Source organism: Leishmania mexicana, chromosome 2, assembly GCF_000234665.1.
Source record: "Leishmania mexicana MHOM/GT/2001/U1103 complete genome, chromosome 2".
Lineage (NCBI taxonomy): Eukaryota > Euglenozoa > Kinetoplastea > Trypanosomatida > Trypanosomatidae > Leishmania > Leishmania mexicana.
This window is the reverse complement of record NC_018306.1, coordinates 234,849-259,495: the sequence shown is the minus strand read 5'-3', so window position 1 is coordinate 259,495 and position 24,647 is coordinate 234,849. Positions and strand designations below refer to the sequence as shown.

General features: G+C 62.6%; 4 protein-coding genes across 4 annotated transcripts; all 4 read right to left on the bottom strand.

Annotated features, from left to right (window-relative positions):
* Nucleotides 1–765: 765 nt before the first annotated feature.
* On the bottom strand, nt 766–1,731 carry LMXM_02_0610 (conserved hypothetical protein; the record flags this gene model as incomplete). Its single annotated transcript, XM_003871610.1, has 1 exon — nt 766–1,731. The coding sequence occupies one exon, from the start codon at nt 1,729–1,731 to the stop codon at nt 766–768; it is 966 nt and encodes a 321-aa protein (XP_003871659.1).
* Nucleotides 1,732–3,247: 1,516 nt separating this feature from the next.
* LMXM_02_0600 (putative ARP2/3 complex subunit) lies at nt 3,248–3,880 on the bottom strand (the record flags this gene model as incomplete). Its single annotated transcript, XM_003871609.1, has 1 exon — nt 3,248–3,880. One exon carries the CDS (start codon nt 3,878–3,880, stop codon nt 3,248–3,250), a length of 633 nt encoding a protein of 210 aa, XP_003871658.1.
* A 976-nt stretch (nt 3,881–4,856) lies between these two features.
* Nucleotides 4,857–6,428, bottom strand: LMXM_02_0590 (conserved hypothetical protein; the record flags this gene model as incomplete). Its single annotated transcript, XM_003871608.1, has 1 exon — nt 4,857–6,428. The coding sequence occupies one exon, from the start codon at nt 6,426–6,428 to the stop codon at nt 4,857–4,859; it is 1,572 nt and encodes a 523-aa protein (XP_003871657.1).
* Nucleotides 6,429–7,221: 793 nt separating this feature from the next.
* On the bottom strand, nt 7,222–18,579 carry LMXM_02_0580 (conserved hypothetical protein; the record flags this gene model as incomplete). Its single annotated transcript, XM_003871607.1, has 1 exon — nt 7,222–18,579. The coding sequence occupies one exon, from the start codon at nt 18,577–18,579 to the stop codon at nt 7,222–7,224; it is 11,358 nt and encodes a 3,785-aa protein (XP_003871656.1).
* Nucleotides 18,580–24,647: the final 6,068 nt, after the last annotated feature.

The window sequence follows — 24,647 nt, the reverse complement described above, 5'->3', positions numbered from 1 at the left end:
CATTCCGTGAAGACGTCGCTCTGCAAGCGCGCACGTGCAGTGCAAGCAGAGACCGTCCCACAACTGTCAGGGCGGATGCGCAGCAGGGGAAAGCCGGTGCGTCGGCAAGGGCGCCGTCACATTCACACACATACATGCGCATGCCAGCACGCACAGTGGCAGGTTCCGTGTTTAGAACGAGTCCTCCAAAGCCAACAGGGCCAATGCGCTCGCAGCCAGGGGTCACATCGGTGCACCCTCTGCCCGCGCGTGCCGGCGGCACGGTGCTCACATTTCGTTTCTCTGGGTCGACGTACCACTTTACACAACCTCCGCTGTTGCACACCTTGCTTAGACGAGCACGCGCCGCTGCCATGCGTACGTGCGGCCAGGGACGATGAAGGAAGGCGGCCCCAACGCGCGCGCGCACTCACAGGCAAGCATGACGCCTCCGTCCTGCGCAGGGGCAACGCCATTGCACAAAGAGGGTCTATCTATCAATCTAAGTACCCCGCACCGTGGTGGGGAAGGCCTCCGCGCAGGCGCCCTCGGGGCGACCAAAGGAATGGCATGGGGGAGGGGGGGAGGAGGAGAGATGATGGTGGCTGCGCATTGCACTTCGTGCACGTGGCGCTCGAGCAGTGAGGTGTCACCTTCGCCTTCGTGAGCTCCGGTGAGTGCGTATCGCCAAGGCGATGCGCCACCCCCAACCACTCACCCTCACGCTCCTCTCCTCTCCTCTCCGCGGCCTCTGTTACAGGGGTAACGCCGCGACAAGCGGGCCCATCACTGACTGTTGGTGGCGTCTCCCAGGAACTCGCGCTTGCGAGCGCCGGCCTTGCATGGTGCCCCGTACGAGTAGGCACGCATCTCCTGCAGCAACCGCAGCGACGGCTGATCACCTCCATCGACTCCTTGCCGCTGTACGCCGCTCACGGCAGCGTCGGACACCAACGACTGCGAGGCGCAGCGGCTCACCGGCGCTGAGGCGGCGGTGGTGGGGCGGGGGGCCGTAGTTGCTGTGCTGCCGCTTGTGCTGCCACTGACGGGAGTCTTCAAGCACGACTTGAGCGGCGCAGATCTGATGGGCATTGCACCGCCCGCGTTGGCACTCACGAAGGCGTCTTCCTCGGCTGACGTGACGGGCTTGGGTGACGCGGGCGTCGGCTGACGACTGCTCTGCACCACGCGGCGGGCCGCTTGAGCCACCTCTACGCACCGCCCTGCCCTTTCGTCGCGCTGACGTTGCTCGACGTTCGAAAGCTGGGCCTCTAGCTCGCGCAGCTCGGCCTCTTGCGCGCGGCGAGCCTGCGCTTGCTGCTGCTGAAGCTGGTGAAGCTTACGGCGGAGCGCGTGCTCTTCCTCCGCCCACGTGATGCTCTCGCGCTGCAGACAAACCTCAAGGTCGTCACGGCTTTGCAGGTGCTCCTCGGCATCCTTGATCTCGCGCACAAGGAAGTGCAGGTTCTCGTAGGCGTCCAAGGTGGCCATGTACTCCGCCTCCACACGGTCCTTCTCTGTTAGCGTCGCCTCGCACTGGGCACCCAAATCCTTCGCCTGCGCCTCCACCCTCTCTAGCGAGGTGAGGAGGTCGCACTTCTCGCTCGCCACGACGTCTTCGTATTTTCGAATCTCCGTCTTGAGCAGCTTGCGCTGCTGCTTGACGGCGTTGATGTCCTCCTCCATTCGATGGAGCTCCTCCTCAGCGTCCGAGACACGCTTCGCCCACTGCACGATAAGCTCCTCCGACATGGAAACCTGAGCGGAGAGAGGAACACAAAAGCCAAGAAGCACCGGCAGTGGTCGGGAGTGTGGGGCGTTGCTCACGCGTCCTTGAACGTGTGTGCGTCGAGGACTTCGGGGTCCAGCGGTGCGCCGCGTCGTATGCAAGGCAGAGGAAAAGGAGGTGTGCGTGCGCGTGTGGGGGAGAGAGCGCTGGCGTGTCGAGCACGAGAGCCAACGCCGTGACACGCAAAGTAAAACACAGGCAGAAGAAGGGAGATGGAGGCGTAGCATGAGCGGTGTGTGTGCTGACCAGCACAGCGCGCAGTGTCGCTGTCCGCCCTGCGGTGCACAAGTCACGTGTCATCGAGAGGTGTGTCCAGCACCACTGTCAGCAAGCCGACTACGTATGTCTCACTCGTTGTTTTCCTCAGCGTGTGCCCATTTCTCTGCCATACAACACAAGTGCGCCGCCGCTCTCGAGCCTCCGGCCCTGCCATGGGCACCCGTCGCGAGGTCGAAGGCAGCGCTAGACACACGCGCTACAGCACAATGCGCCTACTCAGCCATCCGAGAGCGCGGCCCCTGCCTCACACTCTACCCACACACCCGCGCCGCAGGTCGCCGCCTGGTGCATCCCCCTCGCGGCGGCACACGGGCTCCCCGCACCACCACTGGACAGTGTGAGGGGCGGGGGTCGGATACGCTCCGAGTCACGCCGCCACCCTGCCTTATAGCACGGATGGCACAAAGGCGTGCACGGACTCGGGTGGCTTCGGTGCAATGCTAGCCAGGGCCTGACCGCCGACATCCGTAGCGATACGTCGCTCGGACCTCCCCACGTCGTCGGCACCTCACCCTGTCACCGCCAAAAGTGGTTCGGCATTGGCAGGGAGAGAGGGGGGCGCCACCGGACCGCGTGATGCCGCGCACGGAGATGTGTGCCCCCCCCTCGTCATCCGGGGCACAGAGCGTAGAGGAAAAAGAAGAGCAGCAGAGATGCGCATGGCGTGCGTGTCGTGCACCACCGCACCGCCGAAGGGCCATGGGCCCACCCGCCTGCTCTGGAAGATGATTTTGCCCAGATCGAGGACACCTCGGCGCAGGCGGCGCGCGTGCGGGCGTGAGGAAAGCATGCACGTCCACCAAACGGGGCGGCGTGCGAACACACTGCCTCGACCCGGTACTTCGATTCCGTTTAACAGAGTCGGCACGTCGCAGTGGCGCATCCACCACCCGGTGGCAGTCGGAGACCGCGTGCACGAGGGAAGCTACAGCAACGAAACACGAAGAGATCGGCCCTAGGGGAAAACAACGAGGTGTTGGAGAGAGACGGACGGCGCGGGTGGAGCGCGTACCAGCACATCAGGGCTGAGGTGCCTGTCGCCGCCGTCGTGCGCGCGTTCGAGTTCTTCATCCACCGCGAGCTCCACATGGGGAAGGGATCGGGGCTGAGACACACGGTTAACAGGGAGTGTGCACATGCGCACACACATGAACATTAATCCACCGTCCCCTTGCCCCCACCCCGCTGCTGTCCGTCTGCCTACGCAGGTAGTGCGAAAAACTCCTGCGCAGCTGCGCGCCGCCTGGCGTTCAGCGCCACTTTTAAGTTCGCAACGGCGGCCTCGACCTCCTCGACGAATGTCAGTATCCACCGCGCCAGGCGCTGCCGGCCGTACTCGTACACGTGCTCGGCCAGCACTAAGAACGACACGTCGTAGATGGGTTGGCCCGCCGCAACTGCTCCCGGTTTCCCTGTCGACGTCCTTCGCACCGGGGTGCAGCGAAGGATCGGCAGTGCACCGGTGGCGGCGCCGTGAGAGCAGAAGAACGCCATGTATTCGCTAAGTAGCTGCGTCGAGAGGGGGTCGTCGGGCTGGTGTGCCGCTGCAAGCCAGAAGGACACGCGAGTGCTGTCGCATGACCCCTCAATGAAGCATTCGTCCCCGCTGCTCCACTGCAGCCGCAGCGGGTGACACCGCAACGCTGCGTGGGGGGTGGCAGGGGGGACGAGGAATGAAGGCGGCGGGGCACCGGTGCCCGCGTCGGGTGGCACCAGCTCCACCTCTGGCACGGCGCACCCCTCTGTCACCTCGGAGGCAAAAGACTGCAAGCACAGCGCAACCAACAGCGTGCGCTCGACGCAGTTGTAGTACGGCTGCTTGGCCACTGCCATCCGTCTCACGCCCCGCCGGTTCGTGTGTGGGGGGAGGGCGTATCTACGAGTGCGGGCGCCATGAGCGAGGGAGGCCAGCGCATGGACAACGAGGTTTGGGGGTCAAGTCAAGCAGGTAAAGGGGAGGAGCCATCCGTGGAAGTCATGCGCGAGATTGGCGAGGGCAGGGCAGCCGCGGCGTACGCACGCCTCCATCCCACGAGGCCGATGGCCGGGGGCAAGGGCGCGTCCACGCACGTCCGCATAACAAGGCCTCCCGCCTTCGCACTAGTGAGGTTGAAAGGCTGGCATGGCTAGCGCGAGGACGAGTGCATTAGGCGCGCCAGCGTCCGCACCGACGCCCGCCACCGCGTTTTGTTTCCCGTTTGGCCAGACCAGACGCACCATCGGCCGCGGAGCTGCTCCGGAACGGCACACGCACCCACACGCGCACACCCGGTGGTGGGCGCAGGGGGGGGGCGGTGGGTTGCGCTCGATGCACGCACATAGACGCACACGGGGACCCCGACAGACATAGACACGCAGACATGTAGAAAGAAATAGAGAAAGACGCTGAGATACATAGGCCTCGATGTGGATGAATGGAGAGTCCATAACCCCATGGTAGTGAAAGGTGTGGGAAGGCAGGCGCAAACACGCACGCGTGCATGTGCGCGCAGCCCCCTCCCCACCCAAAACAAATGAAAAGGTGCTCAATACCCGCACAGCGAGGACTCCCCTCCCCCTCCCCACCGTGCGGCGTTCATGTTGGCTGTACATCGGCACGCCTCCCTCTCCCCCACCCGCACGGGCAGGCGAGTATGCGCAGGAGGAAGAGAAGTAGGCGCTGAACACCGCTGGCGTCAAGCAGACAGACAAGGCGTGGGAGGCGGAGGAGGGGAGGGGCGCTGGTGACTGCCGCCAATGTCCGCAACCGCGGTTGCCCCCCTCCCCTCGCCGTATCAACACCCCCACCACCACCACCACCCCTGCAGCCTCATTGTTTCGTCGCCTTGCGCTTGCGAAAGTCCTCGAGCAGCCGCTGCTGATACGCGGAGGCGGCCGCGCTGGAAAACTCGTACGGCACGTCGCGAGCATTCTTCACGGGCCCATCGAAGGCGGCAATGGCCGCCGCATGGCCGCCAGCGGCAAGCGAGGCAGAGTGGCGGCGACGCGGCGGTAGATGAGGCTCAGACGACAGAGACGTGGCGGTGAACGGCGAAACAGACGGCACATGGCGGCGCTCCGCCGCAGCGGCTGCAGCAGCGGTGCCCACGTCGACATCCGGCCTTGTTGCAGCGCTAAACCGAGACCCCGAAACAGACGCCTCCCGCATCGGCTCAGAGGCCGGTGCACCGGAAGCCGAGGCAGTCGCATCCTTCACATAAGTCTTCCTCTCTGCGGCCTGCCGTGCCGTTGGCGTAGCTCCCTTGCTGCACCGCGCCCGGAACCGCTCAAGCTGCTGCAGTCTATAGGCATCACCGGTGGCTTCGTGCACTGTCGCCTCCACCTCGTGCTTCAGTGCGTCCCACAACTGCTGTGACTGGCCACTGCGACGACGACCGCCATCGTACACGTCGCTTAGTGTCTGCCCCTGCTGCGACGCTGCCGCACCGCTGCGGGGGTCGCCCTCAGCGCATGTGCTGCTGCCGGCTTGAGCGGTCCCGGTCGACGCGAGCGACGAAGTCGTGCTTGTGGTCGAGCGTATTGTGCGGCGTAGCTCCAGCTCTTCCCTAGCACTGTGCCTTGCGCGCTGGCGGGATTCTGAGAGTGCGTTCATCAGGATTTTGTTACGCGGGTCCAGTTGCAGCGCCATCTCGTACGCCTCCGCCGCGGCGCCGTAGCGCTTCAGCTTGAAGTAGACGTCGCCCTGCCTCGCATACCCCTTGAACCATGACGTGCGCAGCGACACAGTTCGGTCCGCATCGCACAACGCACGCGCATAGGCATCCTCGACGGTGGGCATCTGGTGCGCTGCCTGCAAGTAAGCGGCAGAGCGGTTGCTGTACAACGCGCTGAGCAGCAGCACCTCCGCGCCGCTATGTGTAGTGCTGGCAGCCAAGGCATCGATGGCGGCTGTGTAGTGCTGAACAGCCTCGCGAAAGGCACCGGCCTCGAAGGAGCGGTTCCCAACGTCCTTCAGCTCCTCACCGATGACAGCGGCGGTGCAGCCTGATGCACCTGCTCGCTGTGGCAGCTGCGATGAGTGTGACGTCGTGGCGATGCTCTCCTCCTCCCAATGCACACTGCGTGGTGCAGAGAAGAGAGTCCGCGACGACGGCGGCCCGCTAGCGACGATCGGTGAGGTGTCGCGGAGGGTGTTCGTGGTGTTCATGAGCGAGAACTGGATCGCATCGCCACCGAGGGACGCAGAGTGGGAAAGGCCGGCGACAGATGACGTGGTCGGCGAGTTGTACTTGGCTCCGCGAGGCACCTTGTCAGTCACGTTGTGGCTAGAGGAGGTCTGCGAGTGGAGCATGGTGCAGGGTTGGTGATCAGGGTCGGTGACGTCGGCGTCCGTCAGCCCCATGAGGCGGAGAAACGCCTGCCGGTCCGCTGCAGTGGACATGTGAAGCGAGGGGAAGAAAGAGGGGTGGTGAGCACAGGAGGCGCGGTGTGTGTGTGTGTAGGGGGGAGGGGGGGGGGGGGCGGGCTCTGCTCTGACACCGAAAGCAGGGAGGCAGTGATGTGGACGTGGTTTGAGCACACGGAAGAAGAATGGCCAGAGAGGGAGGAGGTGGAAGAAGCAGCGCATGCACTACACACACACACACGCACACAGCGGCAAGAAGGCTGGCAGGGGGGTTGGTGACCTGCACCTCCGCAAGCGGCACATGTTGAAGAGTGGGGTGGGACAAGTCACAGCCTGGAGGGTTGCGATCCGCCTCCCCTCCCGCCCCCGCCGAAACGCGCGTCGGAAGGGCATGTGAGCGCGTCGGTATATTTTCTGTTTTCGGTGGCGGAGGAACGCCCAAAGCGCCGTCGACGAGAGACATCCACAAAAGAGAAGAGAGGCCGAGACACCGAGACAGATGGTCCCGGACAGCACGCAGCAGCACCATCACACCAACGGAGCAAGCAGCAAGCAGCATCACACCAACGGAGCAACACGCCAAGCGCCCTCACCACCCACGACACTGTTTAGCCCATGCACGCGATACAGACAGACGGGCGAGGGTGCGCGGGCGTGTGTTGCTCCCATGAACATCACTTTCGTGCAAGAGACGAGAAAAGGGTGGGGAGCCCGAGACAGAAACCCGGCATACATCACACATACAGGACGAAAGGGAGACAGCGCGGCGTCACGCATCACCGCCACCGCATTCCTCGCTCGACCACTCCCACAGGCCTGCCGTGGCCCGTTAGGAGCTGGAAGAGGACGACGTGGAGGAAAGACGCGGGAGGGCGTCGAGAGTTTCAAGGAACTGTCCAAAGATGTCGTACTTACGAGAGCGACCGGTGCTGCCGCGGCGCCGACGCCACGCCACCATCACAGGATGCTGCGTGACAGCGGCGATGAGAAAGGCCATGCACGCCTCCACATGGCGAGAATTGCGGAGCAGAATCCCGTAAAAGAGGAGCTCATCACACAGCCACGTCAACTCCACCAACAAGTCGTGCAATGTGATGAGGGTGTCGTACCAGTGGAGGTCTTCGTTGCTGGGATGGCTGCCGACGCTGCTCGAGCGCGCCAGTGGTGTCCCTAAAGGCAGCAGAGATGAGAAGGACGACGCGGCCACCGAGCTGATAGGGCCTTCACTGCTACGCATGCATGGGTGGAACGACGAGCGGAATAACGCATGAGAGGCAAGGTCACCAGACGTCCCGTCGCTACTGTTGTGGACCTCTATGGGACATCCGGTCGTAGCGCTCTCGCCGCTCTCCCTGATCGCCTCCCCTACTGCGATGTCGCTAGCATCGTTGCAGCCATCGCGCGACGGCTGGTCGAAGTTGTCCTCCGTGAGCGGGCTGTCCAGTGTGCGGTCGGCCGCCACCTCTGCAATCTCGCTCGCGAAGTCATCGCTGTCGGCCACATCACTGGAGTAACTGCTTGTGGTGGTGGTGGTGGTGGTGGTGCCACTGCTGCCGCTCGCAGTGCCGCCATCGGATGTGTCGTCACGGAAAGAATCACCTTGCCTGGAGCGGTGTGTGTTACCCCGATGTGCAACAGGGCCACTATCTCTGTCTCGGCGGCTACGCTGGTTCCTGCCAGTGGGGCGATGCTTTCCGTGGAAACTCGACGAGGCAACGCTGCTGGTGACGCCGGCCACTGTGAACGCTGCGGTGCCTGCGGAAACCCGCACCACTGCGGCCCCCGCATTCGCGACGCTGCCCACGCCATCTCCCCCGGTGGTGCTTGCTGCCCCGCTGCCACCGCCTCCACCACCCACACCGGTGCTGCTGCTGCCTCCCGCACTCCTGTGCGACCTCACCGACTCTGCCATGTCCTCTGGCCGCGTCAGGAACGGCACGCGATCCGTCAGCGACGTCATGACTGCGGAGAAGCGCTGCGCAAAGCCCAAAATGTTGCGCTCGCGGAAGTGTTGGCCGCCACCCTTCACCGGCTTGGCATCTGCCAGCTTCGCAGATACAGGCTCGACTGCCAAGGAGCCCCCAGCAGCTGCGCGAGCTTGGCGCTGTGGCTGCGCCAGCAGCGCCTGCTGCCGGAACAGCAGCTGCACCCGCTCGCGAGGGTTGCCTTTATTGTACAGGAACGCGTGCTCGCACAACGCGGGGCGGGCCAGCATCGACTCGTCCTTGTCGAACTTCAGGAGCGCCTCTGCTCTCAGCCGATCGAGACGAACAGTAAAGACGCCGACGGACTGCGGGCCCACACCTATCTCCACCCCGGAAGGAGCGAAGGCAGGGCCGCCACTACTGCCCGCAGCAGCGACAGCGCCGTACCCGTCGTCCTCCGCGGCGGCACCAGAAAGCGGCGGAAGCAGCGTGCTGCCGGCGCACACGCTGTGAGCCGTCGCCCCCGCACCGGGGACCGACAGCGAGAGCACCTCCGACTGCGTGTACAGCACGAACACCTGCGTGTGGCTGCGGCTCAGATTCGTCACGGCCACCGGCACCTCGGCCCAGCGTGACGTCGCCGCCGAGGCCGGTGGTAGCGAAGATGACAGAAATGGGGCAGCAGATGCCTTGGCGGGTGCGCTGCCGTCAACAGCCTCCAACGCGTCCCCGGAGCTCAAAACCGCCTCCGACCTCAGCGCGGCGACGGCGCCTGTGCTTGCAGCAGACCCCTCCGCTGCGTCCATGTCGTACTCAAGCGCCACGGCAAACGTGGGTCGGTACGCCTCGAACTTCACGTTGAAGCTAAATCGAGCGTCGCGGGCCTGCTTGCAGCGGAACACCACATCGGTCTGGCCAAACACCCCGTACCCCTCCGGGATGTCGTGAAGTGCGTTGCAGCTGAGAACAAAGGCCAGCCGCATGCGGGAGCGCGGGTCGACGACGAAGTACCTCTGGCCTGTGCGTGTGGGGACGCCGTGGATCTGGCACACAATCAGCTTACCCTCAAACGGGGAGGCAGAGGTGCTGGCGGTCGAAGATAGGGCAGTAGACGTCGGCACAGCCGCCACGCCAGTGCCGGGGCGCACTCCGCTGCGTTGATAGTGAAGACTGGGGTGGTGAGGCGACAGAAGTGGCTTCGGCTGGCCAAACGGCTGTGTCGTGTACAAGGCTTCCTCGATACCGCCGGCGGTGCGCACACTACCATCAGCGGCACCCTTCTGCGTTGCTACTGTTCCGGTGGCAGCCCCGACTGCCGTCGGGTCCACCTGCTGATCCAGCGCAGCACGTGACGATCGAGGCAACGTCAGTGGAGCCGCGCTTCCATCGTCGTTCACGGCAATGCGTTGAGGCAGTATCCCTGAGGCGACGTGCCTGCGACGGTGCCCCGACGCCGACACCGCCGTGCCGTACCAGACGCTCTGGGGGATGGGCCGCAACTCCTGCCGCATCGGATGCACCACCGACACGGGGAACTCCAGCGCCACACTGCCCTTGTTCACGATCTCCAGCGCCATCAGCGCACGGCTGGTACCGGCACCGTACAACGCGCCCATGTACACGCTGTGCCCCGCGTTAGTGGTGGCGAGGCGATGGTCATCGCTCATGGCAACGACGTCAAAGAAGCCTTCGGCCGTGCCGGGCACAAACACCTCTGCGTTCAGGCGCAGGTATACTACCTCGCGGGCATCAAAGGTGTTCGTGATGGCCACGTACCCGACGAAGGAGCCTACCTCGGACGACAGCACCTGCAACCGCAGCGGCTGCGTCTCGCCCGCCTCCAGTACCCCCGTCGTCGTGGTAAGGAGCAGCCACACCTGCGGGCTCTGCGAGATCGCCTGCACTGTGTACCGCACCATCCTGTCTGGTGCGTTATTCGTGATAAGGATGTTCGGCTCGTACGTGTCGTCACGCGGAACAGAGAAGTTGAAGAGATACGCCCCTCCACACCCGGGCAACGCGTGGCAGTTGCGAAGGGACAACACCCACTGACGCGGCGCGGCTGCAAGCGACGGCGCCAACGTCGTGATTGCGCCAGCAAGGGACACCAACAGCCCCTCTGCCGCGCCCTCTGAGTCACATGGCGTGCTACCTCGCGGTGGCAGCAGCACCTCGGCTTCAGGCGCCGCCTCTGTCTCGCCCGTCTCTGCCGCTGCTGCAGTACCACCGGCGAAGGCCAGGTCAGGCACCTGCTTGTTTCTGGAGAGACTGAGCTGCTGCGGTGCCTCCTCCAATGTTGTCGACGTCGTCAGTACCATCGTCGGCCCCTCACCTGACAACGTGGCCGAAGGCGTCACCAGTGGCCTGGTCAAGTCATCCCGGTGCGCGGCTGGAGGAAGCGCTGCGCTGGGGCGAGCTTCCGCCTCTCCGTCCTTCGTGCTCGCGCCGGACGCAGCGGCAACACTGGTGGCCGCCGCCGCCCTGTTGCTGGTGGTGGTGACAGAGCTGAGCACCATGTTGGGCAGCGCCTCTGCCCCACTCGTCGGCGTCACGATGCTCACACGGCTCACAACGTAGCTGAACGGGGCGTTCTCGTCTACCAACACTACGGACACAAATTCCTCCAGCGAAGGCAGCGACAGCGGCGTCGGCAGAGCGGTGGGGACGGCAGTCGTCGGTGACATGGGGGTTGGTCCAAGTGTTCGCACATCCACTGGGCGAATCGCCACCGTCACCACGACGGTCTCGTGAGGGGCGAGGTGTATGCAGTGAGGTAGCGACACCGGCCGGGCCCCGTCTGCGGCGGGTTCCGTCAGGAACGACGTGGCAACCGGCACTCCTGGCCGCGGTGACGCGCTGAAGGTGGATGTTGGGCGGATGTCCGTCTCAGTGCCCTCCTCGTCCTCAAGCGCTGCATCAGGCAGGGACGGTGTTGCACCCGCTGCTGCATCAGGCGATACCGTGTCCACCGCATAGCGGCATCCTCCACGCACGTCGATGTGCAGGGGCACAGCGAGGCGCTCGTGGACGAGAACCACAACCGAGAGCTCGGCTACGTACACGTCAAACTCGTTCGTTATGCTGATCTCACCCACATAGCCCACCTGAGGTGTCCCGCGGTGCGTGGAGGCCTGTGTAGCGGTGGCGCGGGCGCTCGGCCGCCGTACCGACTCCACGCTCACTCGGCAGGGCCTTAGCATCACCTTCGACGGCGCCGAGAAGGTGCGAAATGGCGCCAGCGTGCTGTAAACCTGCACCTCCTCCGCCTCTGTGAAAGGGTTCTCCACGACAACGGTGCCAAGCCACACGTTGTTCGACGCCAGAGACGCGTTGCGCCGCTCCAGCTCTGCAATCCGGTCGTACGTCCAGGTAACGGCGCCGGCGTTGCAGCTCCCACCTGCAGTCTCCGATGCCGTGATGTCCGGTGGGGCCAGCGGCGCCGCTACAGTCGAGCTCGTGGTCGCCACACCGGCACCGGTGCCTTTCGTACTTGTTGTGGCGGTGGTCATCTGTGCTGAAGTGCCGGCCGCGCGCGCCTTTCGGTAGCCGTAGAAGAGAGAGACAAGCGAGCTCAAGTCACCACTACGCAGCAGGCAGCGGAGCCGCAGCGTCTGCGAGGGTGTGGCTGCAGCTGCTGCGCCGCCGTTAGCCGTGCTAACCGTGCCTGCAGTACTGCTGGCACCCGTCTTGCGCGGCCTCGCTTTGATCTCGGCTGCAGCAGCGATGGAAGCTCCACTCGCAATACCGGTCGGGGTGGTCCCCGTCGCGCCGAAAAACTCGTCGACTGGCAGCACGGCGCTGGTCGCACTGAGCGCTGGAAACCCTGTCGCTGTCGCTGTCGCCGCGACTCCTGACGGGGTTCCGGGCTGCAGGTTGCCAGGCGTGCCCCCGCTAGGCGGGCCAATGCTCGGGTTGGCTGACCCGGACGTGGCGGGCCCGCCGCCCAGCCCAGCCCCAGCCCCTGCTGCGGCCACGGCGATTGTACTACAGCTGGCTGGAGGACCGGTGACGCTTGCGGTGAGGCTCGTCATCCCAGCCACCGCCGCGCCAGCGCTTCCCTGCACGACGCTGGCGGCTGCTACCCCGCCTGCAACGCTCGTGGCGGCCGGGGAGGTTGGTGTCATGATGTCTGAGCGGAAGCTCAGGTGCCGCACTGCTGAGGTAGCGTCGTAGTGCAACAGCAGAAGCTCCAGTAGGCCGTCCAGCTGGGGGTTGGACTGCAGGTGCATATCGAACTCAACGTCCGGCTCTGTCGCGACAAAGTTCAACTTCATCTCGGCGAGCGGCACCCGCAGCGACGGCTCCACGCGCAGTGGCGCCAGTGTGAGCGACTCGCGCACCTCCTCTTGCGTGTCGGCCCGCAGCACCTGAAACACCTTCCAGTAGTACTGCCCCGTGATGCAGACCGCTATGTCGTTCTCCGGATTCCATTCGTTCACGAAGAAGGCCTCGTAACGGAACGTCCCTTGCGTCGCGATGAGCTTCATGTTCAACGCCGCCTGGACAACCGTGCTCTCCCCTGGCGGGATCGTCAGGCGCGTCTGAGAGAACCGCACCACAGGCGGGCACTCCACCTTGAGCGGCAGCGGTATGACGGCCGATAAGTTGATAAGCCGGAACGAAACAACCATGTTGTGGCTCGACGACGGCTGGAGGCCCGACTTGGAGGCGAAGGCGCTGAAGGTGTGGTTTCGCGGACGGCGCAGTTTCGAGACGCACAAACGACGACGGCGCCGCTGGCGCGCCGCGAGGACCATCTCCTCCTCCCTGCCGCTGGCGAAGGCATCGAATCCGTGCTCCGGTGCAGCATCGTGCTCCTCGTTGGACAACGACACGGAGGAAGCCGAAGAGCTGGGAGAGGTTGGCATCGATGTCGCCTTACCCACAAGCCCCAAGCTCACCACCGCCGGCTCCGCCCTGCCCTCACTCATTGCCAGCGACAGCGTGATGGGGACGAGCAGAACGCATTGCCCCGCAGTTGGCCCGCGATACCAACCTCCCTGCGACATTGCCCCGGAAGAGTAGGGCTGCCACCCACCTGCCGCTGCGCCAGCGCGTGCAGAGTGCGCCGTGTATGTCACGTACACCTGCAGCGTCGTCGTTATAGTCACCATCTGATACTGCAGCACCGCCGCCACCTCCTCTGACGTGAGCATGGGTAAGCTCGTCAACGTCCATGTGACGATCTGGGTGTGGTTCGCCTTCAGCTCCACACGGCCCCTCGTGTACATCGCCGGCGGCTGGTCGGCCACCGGTGTCGTGGTCGGCGCGACCGTCCCCGCGCGCGGCTCACTCGTCTGCCCCGGCGTCGACGTCGGCGAGTCGTCCGCCGCCTCCAGCGCATGACGCTGTTCCTCTTCAAAGGCAGCACGCACCTTTGACTCCTCGTCCGGCGTGTGGAACCACAGCGGCAGCGCGCACGACGCGTGGACGGCAGTTGTCGTTGCCAGGACCACCTCGCGGTGGCTATGGTGGTTTGCCAGCGTTACCGAGTACGAAACAGGCTGATGAAGATGCAGCTGCCTCCCTTGCTCACCTCGCACCACCGCGGCGACTGGGAAGGCCAGCCGCGTGTTGGCGGGCGGGTCCACCTGCACGATGCCGTCATTCATACGTAGTGCAGACAGCGACACCCGCATTGGCTCCTGCGAACTGCTGCAGTTCATCACGTCGACAAACTCACGCGTGAGGCCAGGTGCTGGGAGATGAACTAGTATGGGAACCATGTGCTCCTGAAGAGGAGCCACCACAATTTCGTTGCCAGCGGACGTCTCCTCCGCAACCTCCAGCAGCGGCGATGACGGCACGAGCGCAACGCGCAAAGCGAACGTGTGGGAGGTGTTTCGCACCGTGAAATGCGTTCTGACATAGTCCTGCGTTGGCGCCACGCACCCCAGGTCGAGGCTTCCCTGTGGCACTTCGAAAAGTCCACTGCCAACGCACGCCATCGCGCGCAGAATCGCCTTGCCCACCACACAGTACGCGGTGCTCGACACGACGGGATTCGGTGCCACCGCCTCCACGAGAACACCAGCGCGGATCTGCCGCGCGCACGGATCAACGTATCGTGCGCCAGGGCGGAGCTGCACGTACACACGCACTGTCTCCTTCACGAAGATATGGCGTATCGGGTGCAGCAGCGGCACCGTGCAGGACGCATCCTCGAAGAGAGCCAGCTGCGACGGTTTGTTGGTGCGCACGATGAGGGCATGCGGGAAGGAGAAGCGGCAGCGGATCAGCACAAGCTGCGTCTCCAGCTGCGACGCCGCGCATGGTGTAATGACGTCGCGGAACAGCAGCTCCTTCGGCTCCGTCGTCAGCATCTCGGTCTCCTCCGTCGGATTCATCTCGACCGTGAGGTACTGCACGTCGGCAGCGTTGCAGATGTTCTTCACAGGAATAAAGTACTTTTGGGGGCCAACGCTCCGCGCCGTGCACTCCACGACAATGCGCAGCGGCTCCTGCTGACGCACGTGGCCGTTTCGAGGAAAGAGTTTGAAGCGCGCATCCAGCACCGCTGCAACGCTGCCGCCGCATCGCCGCGGCTCGAGAACCACGATCGTGGTGTTCGTGTTTGCCTTCACCATAAAGCTGAACTCGGTCTGGTCATTCACGATGCAGTTGCGCAGGACAATCAAGGGGTGCCCCATAAAGGTGGCTTGAGGGCATCCATCGCTGTGGCCAGGGTGGGAGCCTGCTGTAAGGAGGCGGATGCATGGCGGTGGACGGCTCTGCAAAGCGCGAGAAGCCGCTCCACTGCTACCAGGAAGAGCGCCTCCACTTTGCAAGGCGCCGGCAGATGGAAACGCGGACACGACCGTGGCGTTATCGGGCGAGACCTGCAACGACTCGCTGTCCTGGTGCAACGGCGACGGTAGCGACGGAGACGCCGACGGCACGACGACAGCAGACGCGGCTGCAGGAAGAGGCAACACCGTCTGCGATGTTGCTCCAACGGATGGAACGGCGAGCAGCTGTTGTGTCGCGGCATCGCCAGGTGTGCGCAGCAGGATCAAGTCGATCGGGATAATGCGGTTTGCCTCCTGATCTCGCGCCTCATAGAAGAGCAGGTTCATTGTCTGGGTCTGTGACACTGGGATCGACTCCTCCACGAAACGTTTACACACGAGGAACAACGTGATTATGACGGACTCGCCGGTGTCCATTGATGGCAACGCAACGCCCTCGCGGCGCAGCAGCTGCACAATGTCACCCTGTTGCGTTTTGTTCCTCCACACCTGCAGCGCTGCGCCGCTGCTGTCATCCTCGCTCTCCGAGAGCTCGTGATCGGTAGCGCTTTGTATGCCCGACTGCGCTGCTTCCAGGGCAGTCAGGTCGACCTCTTCCCCCTTCAACGCCAGTCTGTATGCCTCAATCTTGCGCATTGCGCTTTCGGCCTTCTCAGTCTTATTTTTCCGCACGTAAATCTTCAGCTTCTGCTCTAGCTTTTCGATTTGCTCCTCCAGCTTTCGTGCCGAGACAGAAGTCGCCCCACTCAGCATCATGTCCAGCTGCACCGCCACCTTTACACCCGCAAATGACAAGTAGGGGTTCGCTGCGCTCACGCCGTTTGCTGCGGCAGTGCTATTCAGGTCCAAACGAACAACAATTTGCCGGCGCGCGTTACTCGTGTTTGACACGGTGAACTTTGCACCCACGCGAGCATTCCCGGCGGCAGTGGCGTCTTCTGCCTTCAGAAACGGCGGTGATGATGCCATGAGCGCTGGCACGCTTGACGAGGAAGGGACCAGCATCTCGAACGTCCATGAATCTGGGCTGATTTCGAACGTATCTGCCTTGATCACCGTCGCCTTGAGTGTCATGGTTATTGTGTTCTTGATATTCAGTATGTTCGAAACGCGAATCTTTTCCTGAAATACACCCTTGATGCCAGGGTACAGAGTTAGCTCAATCTCGCGCGACGCGTAGGGACGAATCGTGAGAAAGATGGACCGCTTGTCGCTGTTTTCCATGCGAATATGCTCGGCTGTCACGGAACGCGATTTCGACAGATGAAGGTACAAAAACGAATTGCAACGGTTCACTATTGGCAGCTTTGTCGTCTTCTTCACGCCAATGTTCACCTCGCCGAAATTCTTTGTCTTTTGCCCATTCAACTCAAACGACGTGCCGCAAAGTCGATACGACAGTCGCACAAAGCGCGGCGCCTCAATTCCGTCCACCGCTATCGAAATACCGTCCTCCTTCGTCAGCGGCTCTGTGGGAGAGGCTGTGCGAATAATCAGCACGTACGCCTTTATCGACACCAATGGCTCCAACGTGATGCGGTTCGTAATACTGTGCGACGTCTCGTTCAAGAGTCGCAGCAGCTCCTCGCGCGCGGTGAAAAGCTGCTCTGCCGCCTCATTTGTGAGGTGACTGGCATCCTCGCTCTCGCCGTAAACGCAAAATGAGCGCATCTCTGCCGCAATCGTTCCCAGCTGATCACAGACCACTGCATCGGACGAGTAAAACACCTCAATCTCAGGGCACGAGGAGCACAGATTCAGCACCACCTTGTAATCCACCTTTGACTGCACACTGTACGGAACAATCAGTGGTACCCCTGAAATAGCCCACAGTGTTGACGGGCCTCTTCGACTGTTGGTACTGTCGATATTGCCAAGGTCGCATTTCCACGAATACAGCTCATCGTGCAGCTTAGCGTCAAGCGGTGCCATATTATTCGCCTCTATGTTGATCACTTGCCGGTCCTCCGCCGGATTAGACGCGTTGATGATTGTCAGCTGCTTGCGGTACATTGGATTGACACGCTGCGGGGTGATTCGCAACGTTATCGGGAGCGATGCAGACGGTGCTACAGAGAACTCCTCCTTCAGCTCACGGCCAGCAAGCTTCTGCGGGGTCGAGACGCCTTCGATTCGAATGATTTTGCTGCGCAGCTGTACCACGATTTGCCCTGGCAATGGCGAACGGTTTTCGATCTGCAGCGTAAAGCGCTTGCTCTGCCCGACTTGGCAGTCGCCAAAGTTGACGGACCGCTGCGACACTACTATGTTACTCGTGTACAGAACGGCGGCGCACCGGATGACCACGCGCTGGCTGTGACCACGATCAGCCGAAACAACCAAAAGCTCCACATCGAACTTTATCTTTGATTCGTCCTTGCTGTCGCCGTCATAGAAAGGTTGGTACATTAATGTGACGGTGTTGAGCTGATTTCCTTTCTGCGACCCGATTGTCATCTCGTCAACGGCGGCGTTACCCTTCATCAGCGACACTTTTCCCTCGCATTTTCTCCGATCCACGTCGCCAAGTCTCAGTACCGCCTCCTCGCGGTCATCGAGGCTTTGAGCCCGAATGGTCGCCATCGCTTTAGTGCCGCGATACACATCACCGAAATTCACAGATGTGTCGTGAAACGCGACGAGGTCACCTTGCGATTCCGCCACCACGTTGACACTCACATACAAGAGTGTCGTATTGCGATTATCGCGCAGGTTGTCGCACTGAAAGACGGTGTGGTACTGCTGCTGCGCAGTGGAGCTAGCCGTGGAGGATCGCAGGATCAACGAAAAAGTCATGTATGCGTAGCTGTCCAGCAGAAGTCGGTGACCTAACTTTGGTTCTTCGAATTTATCAGACTCGTACAGTGCAACATCAAGACCACGTAGCGGCATAGCTTGATCGCGGATGGCAAAGTACACCGGCTGGCAGGACATGTTAGTGACGACAAAGTCGGTCACCTGGGTTTTGTTCGGAGCCATGGTGATATGCAGTTCAGTGGATGAGAGTTTCAAACAGGACACATACACGTTTGCTCGAAACGGTATCGTGATGCAGGCGGCAGCCGGCTGCTGCGCTCCTACCCTCTTTTCTCCGTCTACTTTCGGTGCGTTTCCGAGGTGAGACGCCGGTGCTGGATTTGCCACAGTGAGCTGCAGGGATCCAGTGTAAGGAACAGGCTGCGAACCCTTCACGAGGTGTGAAAACATGGCCGCATCAGCGCGAAACCACACGACAAGGTCCTTTTCCTCGAAAGGCGCCAATTCAATAGATGAGATGAGGCCCACGAGATCAAATGCTTCGCTGTAGACGGAGAGAGTGTCAGCAAAGCCTACGCGCTTGATCGCTTCATAGTTTTCATTGCAAAGCTGAATCTGAACGACTGGGCTGGTGGTGGTGAGTTTCACCAGCAGTGGAGATCCACTTGTGTTCCTCACTTGAACAGGACGATAGGCCGGAATATCGTTAACGGCCACGTCGTCAAACAAAATGCTCTCACAGCTGATGTCGAGCATTTCTGTGGCGTCTTTTGTAGAGATCCGGCCTTACCTTGATGTTCTGTTTCACTAGCGTTCCTTGCGATGTGGATACAAAGTCCGCTTACCCCTTCGGTTCTGCAGCGACTATCTCCACGAAGCTACCCACGTGATCACAGAGAAAGCAGGAAACAGAGAGAGAAACTTGAATGAATATTGCCTTCTCGACCGACGAGAAAGCGAGGACACGCAGCAGTTGCCCGTTCCCATTGTAAGCGCACTGCTGTCGCCCCCTTTGTACGATAAGCATTGCGGCCGTCAGCTAGTCCTATTTGGCAGCCGTGGAAAAGACATGATCCATGGGAAAATGCGCTTTGGGACCCACTAGCACATTCCTTGAAACGCAACAACCCCCACCCGCTATTTTTCCGCATCCAAAGACAGTACACAGCACACTCAAACGTGCGACGGCTCCCTTGTCACAAAATACACTGCACAACACCAAGCACACGCCTCTTTAAAACACTAACAAGAAGTTGGCAGTAGCCACAAGAACACCACGCGATCACCCCAACAATCAGCTGTGCAACAGAAACCGCCCCGCCATATTCACAGTCAAACGTCCTCTGGACCGCCTCAACACCTAACCTCGTTAAAAGCAACAAAAAAACGTCACAGCACACAGAACATCAATGCACAATATTGCCAGACTCAAAAGTCAAACAACCCCAGTTCCTCTCTCTTCGCCCCGCCCCCCCCGCAAGGATCAAACCTTCGCGAATCTTTACCGGTATCAAAACACCGCATCACAGTCCATTCTTTCAGCAATAGCAGCGCCCCTTCAGCCTGCTCAACTCCACACTCCGTCGAATCTGAAAAAGGCTGTCCGCCAGAAGAAAACCTCACAAACACCAAAAACAGAAAATTCTCTCCCCGCCCCGAAAACACCAGCCGCCGTCGCAACGACATCAACGCAAATTCACTGAAGCAAACACTTCCACTGCTTCCCATACACCTCATTCTCTCAAACCCTATTATCTCCTCAAATCACCCACAAAAAAAAAACTTTCATTCCCTCCCAAGCCCGCCCCCCCATACTCCCCTAAATAGCGAAAAGCGCTCACCAAAGCACCACACAACGCTGCACAATGTAAAACCCATCCTGGCCCACAGCCCCACGACTCGCCACCCCTCGCTACACCACACCCCGTGCCCGGCGCCGGCGCACCACCACCGCCACGGCGGCCACCACGCGCGCAATGGCGGGGCGGGGCGCTGCCGCACACACAAAAAAAATAGCGCTTGCGCGCTTCCAAAATCTTGCCGGAAGACGGGTTCCGGAAGTTTCGCATACCAATAAAGTACAGAAACTGATACTTATATAGCGTTAGTTAAAAGCAACCCACACACAGCACGGCGCCGGGGGGGCCGCCGCCCGCACCGCACCGGACCACGCGTCACGGCCGCCGGCGCCCTCGGCGTTCCCCACGGCCCGGGGCAGCGCCGCGTCGTGCGGGGAGCGGCCGCGCGCGCACACCCCGTGCCCGGCGCCGGCGCACCACCACCGCCACGGCGGCCACCACGCGCGCAATGGCGGGGCGGGGCGCTGCCGCACACACAAAAAAAATAGCGCTTGCGCGCTTCCAAAATCTTGCCGGAAGACGGGTTCCGGAAGTTTCGCATACCAATAAAGTACAGAAACTGATACTTATATAGCGTTAGTTAAAAGCAACCCACACACAGCACGGCGCCGGGGGGGCCGCCGCCCGCACCGCACCGGACCACGCGTCACGGCCGCCGGCGCCCTCGGCGTTCCCCACGGCCCGGGGCAGCGCCGCGTCGTGCGGGGAGCGGCCGCGCGCGCACACCCCGTGCCCGGCGCCGGCGCACCACCACCGCCACCACGCGCGCAATGGCGGGGCGGGGCGCTGCCGCACACACAAAAAAATAGCGCTTGCGCGCTTCCAAAATCTTGCCGGAAGACGGGTTCCGGAAGTTTCGCATACCAATAAAGTACAGAAACTGATACTTATATAGCGTTAGTTAAAAGCAACCCACACACAGCACGGCGCCGGGGGGGCCGCCGCCCGCACCGCACCGGACCACGCGTCACGGCCGCCGGCGCCCTCGGCGTTCCCCACGGCCCGGGGCAGCGCCGCGTCGTGCGGGGAGCGGCCGCGCGCGCACACCCCGTGCCCGGCGCCGGCGCACCACCACCGCCACGGCGGCCACCACGCGCGCAATGGCGGGGCGGGGCGCTGCCGCACACACAAAAAAATAGCGCTTGCGCGCTTCCAAAATCTTGCCGGAAGACGGGTTCCGGAAGTTTCGCATACCAATAAAGTACAGAAACTGATACTTATATAGCGTTAGTTAAAAGCAACCCACACACAGCACGGCGCCGGGGGGGCCGCCGCCCGCACCGCACCGGACCACGCGTCACGGCCACCGGCGCCCTCGGCGTTCCCCACGGCCCGGGGCAGCGCCGCGTCGTGCGGGGAGCGGCCGCGCGCGCACACCCCGTGCCCGGCGCCGGCGCACCACCACCGCCACGGCGGCCACCACGCGCGCAATGGCGGGGCGGAAGCCAAGACGATGACATTTATGATGGTATGGCGGCGCATCGCTTTTAATTTCAGGGGACCGCCGTATCGGTGGGATTTCTTTTCTTCCCCCAAAGGGGGGAGTTCGTATTATTAATGCCGGAACGATCGGCGCGCGTTAGTTTCTATGAAAACGCCGTAAATGACGTATTTGCGGGTTCGGGGGTCCGTTTGTTGTTGGCGCGCGCGGGGCCGGGACCCCTTGCCGGGGCTCTTTCCGGGACGCCCGCCTGCTCCGCCCCAAAAGAGGTTGCCCGCTCACAAAGTGGCTGCCACCAAGAATAGCCCGGCAGCAAACTTTTCGCCGGGTCCCGCCGCGCGCGGCGATGATGAAATTCCTGAAACGCCCTTTCGCGGAGCGTTCTCTTACCAGGGCCCTTTGGGGACGGCGGGGTCCCGTGTGGCGCCGGCCGAAACACTTACCACGCGGCGAGGACCCGGTGGAAACGGTTTTCGGAAAGCCGCTATCCGCATTTATGAGGCCCATATATGGCCTACGGGTGCGCGGCGTTTAGCCCACCCGTGGCCCCTCCTCCCCCGGGCTCACCGGGGGAACCACCGCGAGCGCGCCAAGAACCCCCCACCACACCCCACATCCCGACCCCGAGCGCCATTTGGAAAGCCCCACCGACGCCACCAATGGCGACGCGCGGTGCCATCCTGGCGACCGGGGCCCCGCCGAACTTTGTCTCCCGAACTGGCGCGGGTTTATTTTAGAAAAGGCAAGAGGGGCCCCAACACAGGAGCCGAGTGGGCCAGCCATGCCACCCACTACCATGACCAGCACAAAAGCCACTAGCCACCGCAACGGCTTTCTGCGACAGGCTGGTGGGGCCAGCCCCCCCCCCAAAACCCGCCCGTTCGGAAGCCCCTCATTTACGGTTTTTTCGCGCCACGCCAACCCCACCCCCGCAAAAACACACACCCTGGCTTTCTGCGCAAGCGGGGCCCTTTGCGCAGACCAAGTTCCGGCGGACATTCCTATGTGTATGGCGCCTCGGGCGGCCGCAGTCAACCCACCAGCAACACGCGCTGTGGCCGCGCGTTGGGGACCCACCGGCCACCACAAAGGGCGCAAAGCGCCAGTTTTGCCGCGCCGCCTTTCTCCCCCGTTATGTGTTTTTCCCCCCGCCGCCAGGCCCTACCGTTTTTGCCCCGCGACCCGCCGGGTTTCGCCGGCGGCCCCGCCCATTCCGTTTGCGACGCTGGGGAATTTTTTTTTGACGGCGCCAAAAAACGCCCCCGCCCCTCCTTCGCTGGGGCGGCGGCACCGGCAGGGTCTGCCCCCCCCACCTGTAAGCAAAAATAAGGAACCAAGCCGCAACGCCCGCCGCGCCGCCGTTTTGGCCAAAAGAACCTTCTGGCGGGGATTCGCCCGCTGCGTTGCGCGCCCCCCTTTTCTTTTTGGGGGGCCCGCTGGGTTTCCCGGCGCTTGGCGCATGAGGGGGCATGATCTGCTTCAAAAGCCCACCCCCAATACCCCCTGACCACCCCGCGCGCGGAATGACTGGGGCGGCGGATAATCCCGAAAAGCAGAGCCTTCCGCAAAGCTTTGGAACAAAGAACCTTGGGAAACGTCCCTTTTGCGCACAAAGCGGCCGGGGGGGGGGCGGCGCCCCACCCCGCCACGCATCCCCGGACCCGCGCCTGTATTTTTGGCGGCGGGGTGGCGAGGCCGCCTTGCCGGCGGGACCTTGCGAAACCGTAGTGGCGCCGCCAAAACTTATCACGCAGCCCCGCGCACACCACGGAGCCAAAGTCGCCAATAGCCCCCAGGTGGCCGGCGTGCTGCGGTAACCCCTCCTGGCGTTTTGGAGGTCGGCGGGGGCCTTTTTTGCGGCGCCGGGGCCCCCCGTGGGGCGCCGCTAAGCCGGGTTAACCGCCCGAGCCCGCCGAAAAGAAACCCGCCTTGGCCCCCGGCCCACCGCACACCAAAACGAGCCCTGGAAAAAAGCGCGTTCTTTTTTTCCTGCCCCGAATGCTTCCCCCGGTCCCCTGTGCGGTCACCCTCGGCCCCGGTTTTTTTTCCGCGCCCCTTCTCCCGGTGCAGCGGCGGCCGCGCGCACCCCCGCAGCCAGGCGCGCCCACACACCCCTTTGGCGAACGCCCATCCCCCAGCACACCGAAAACACACGTCACCCCTGACAGCGGCAATGCCGCCCCGGACCGCAGCGGCGCAGCGGGCCGCAAGTCTCCTTGGTATTGGCACCCGGCGGCCTGGGGGGCCCCGCAAAAAAAAAGCGGAAAGCGGGGAAACCGAAACAAAAGAGCCCCGCGTATTTTGCGAAGCCGCGGCGCTGGAACCCCAAAGCAAATAAACTTCCCGGGTAACCGGGCTGGGTCCACAGACTTCTGGCGCCCGCCCCGTTTGTATAGGCGGAAAAGCCGTGGCCCCCCCCGGCGTCCTCGATTTCCGCCCCACCAGGCCCCAACCAACCGCACGCGAAGTTTTCGGGCGACGCCCGGCCAAAGAAATTCCTGGGCGTTCTCCGGGGGGGGGGGCTCTTCGAAACCCCCGCGCAGGGGGAAGGCGGTTTCCCCGCCGCCGCCCCCGCCGCCTAGGATTTCCAAACCCCACACGGATTTTTCTGGCAAGGCCACGGTTTTCAAAACGAAACAGGGGCCGCTAGATCATCATAACCCCCCCCCACACCAAAAAGGGATGGCGTGGTACAGTTTCAAAAAAAAAACCCGCGCAGGGAACGCAGGACCAAGAATACGCAAAGCTTTTCCCAAGGCCACAAAAAAAGAGCACGCCCGGCCTTCGAAAAAACGCGGCAGCCCGCCACCGTTTGCCGCCCCCTTTTTTAGACCCCGGGCGCCGCGATACCTCCCCAAAAGGGCGGCCCCTTCCCGCTTTTTAAAACCAGGTCTTTCGGCCGCGCGGTTTTCGAAACCCCCCACCCCACCGGCAATTAGAGATCCAACCGCCCCCGTTTGGGATCCGTTCCTGGTTGCCCGGGCGCGCAATTTCGGTTACATAGATTGGGGTAAACTTTTGCGCGCGTTCTCTGGGGAAAAGGCGCGCGCTTTCTTTGCGTATGGGGGGCGGGGCCGCCCCCTGGCCAAAAGCCACAAAACGCCGTGCCCGGCGCCTCCCCAGACTTGCGCCACCACCACCGCCGCGACCCTGGCCCGCCCTTTTCCACAACCCGAAAACCCCACAGCAAGATGAAGTGAGGCGGGTTTTCAAGTCCCCCGCCCCCTTTTGTTTGAAGGGTATGGTGCCGAAAAAACACGGCCGCGCCCCTGAAGAAGCCCTAATCGCGGCGCTGGCCTCGGAACAAAGAAAAAGAAAATACCAGACCAAGGCCCTTTTCATACTGAGCGGAAAAAAGTTGGCCCCCGTCGTGTAGTTGGTTCATTGCCGGGGCGCTTTACCCATGCCGGCAGATATTTTTCCTTTTGCCCAAAAGAAGGGGCCCGGGGGGGGGGGCGTTCAAACATCCCGTTTTCAAAACCTTTGCCGCTGGCCCTGTGGGGTCTTTCCCAGCCCCCCGCCAT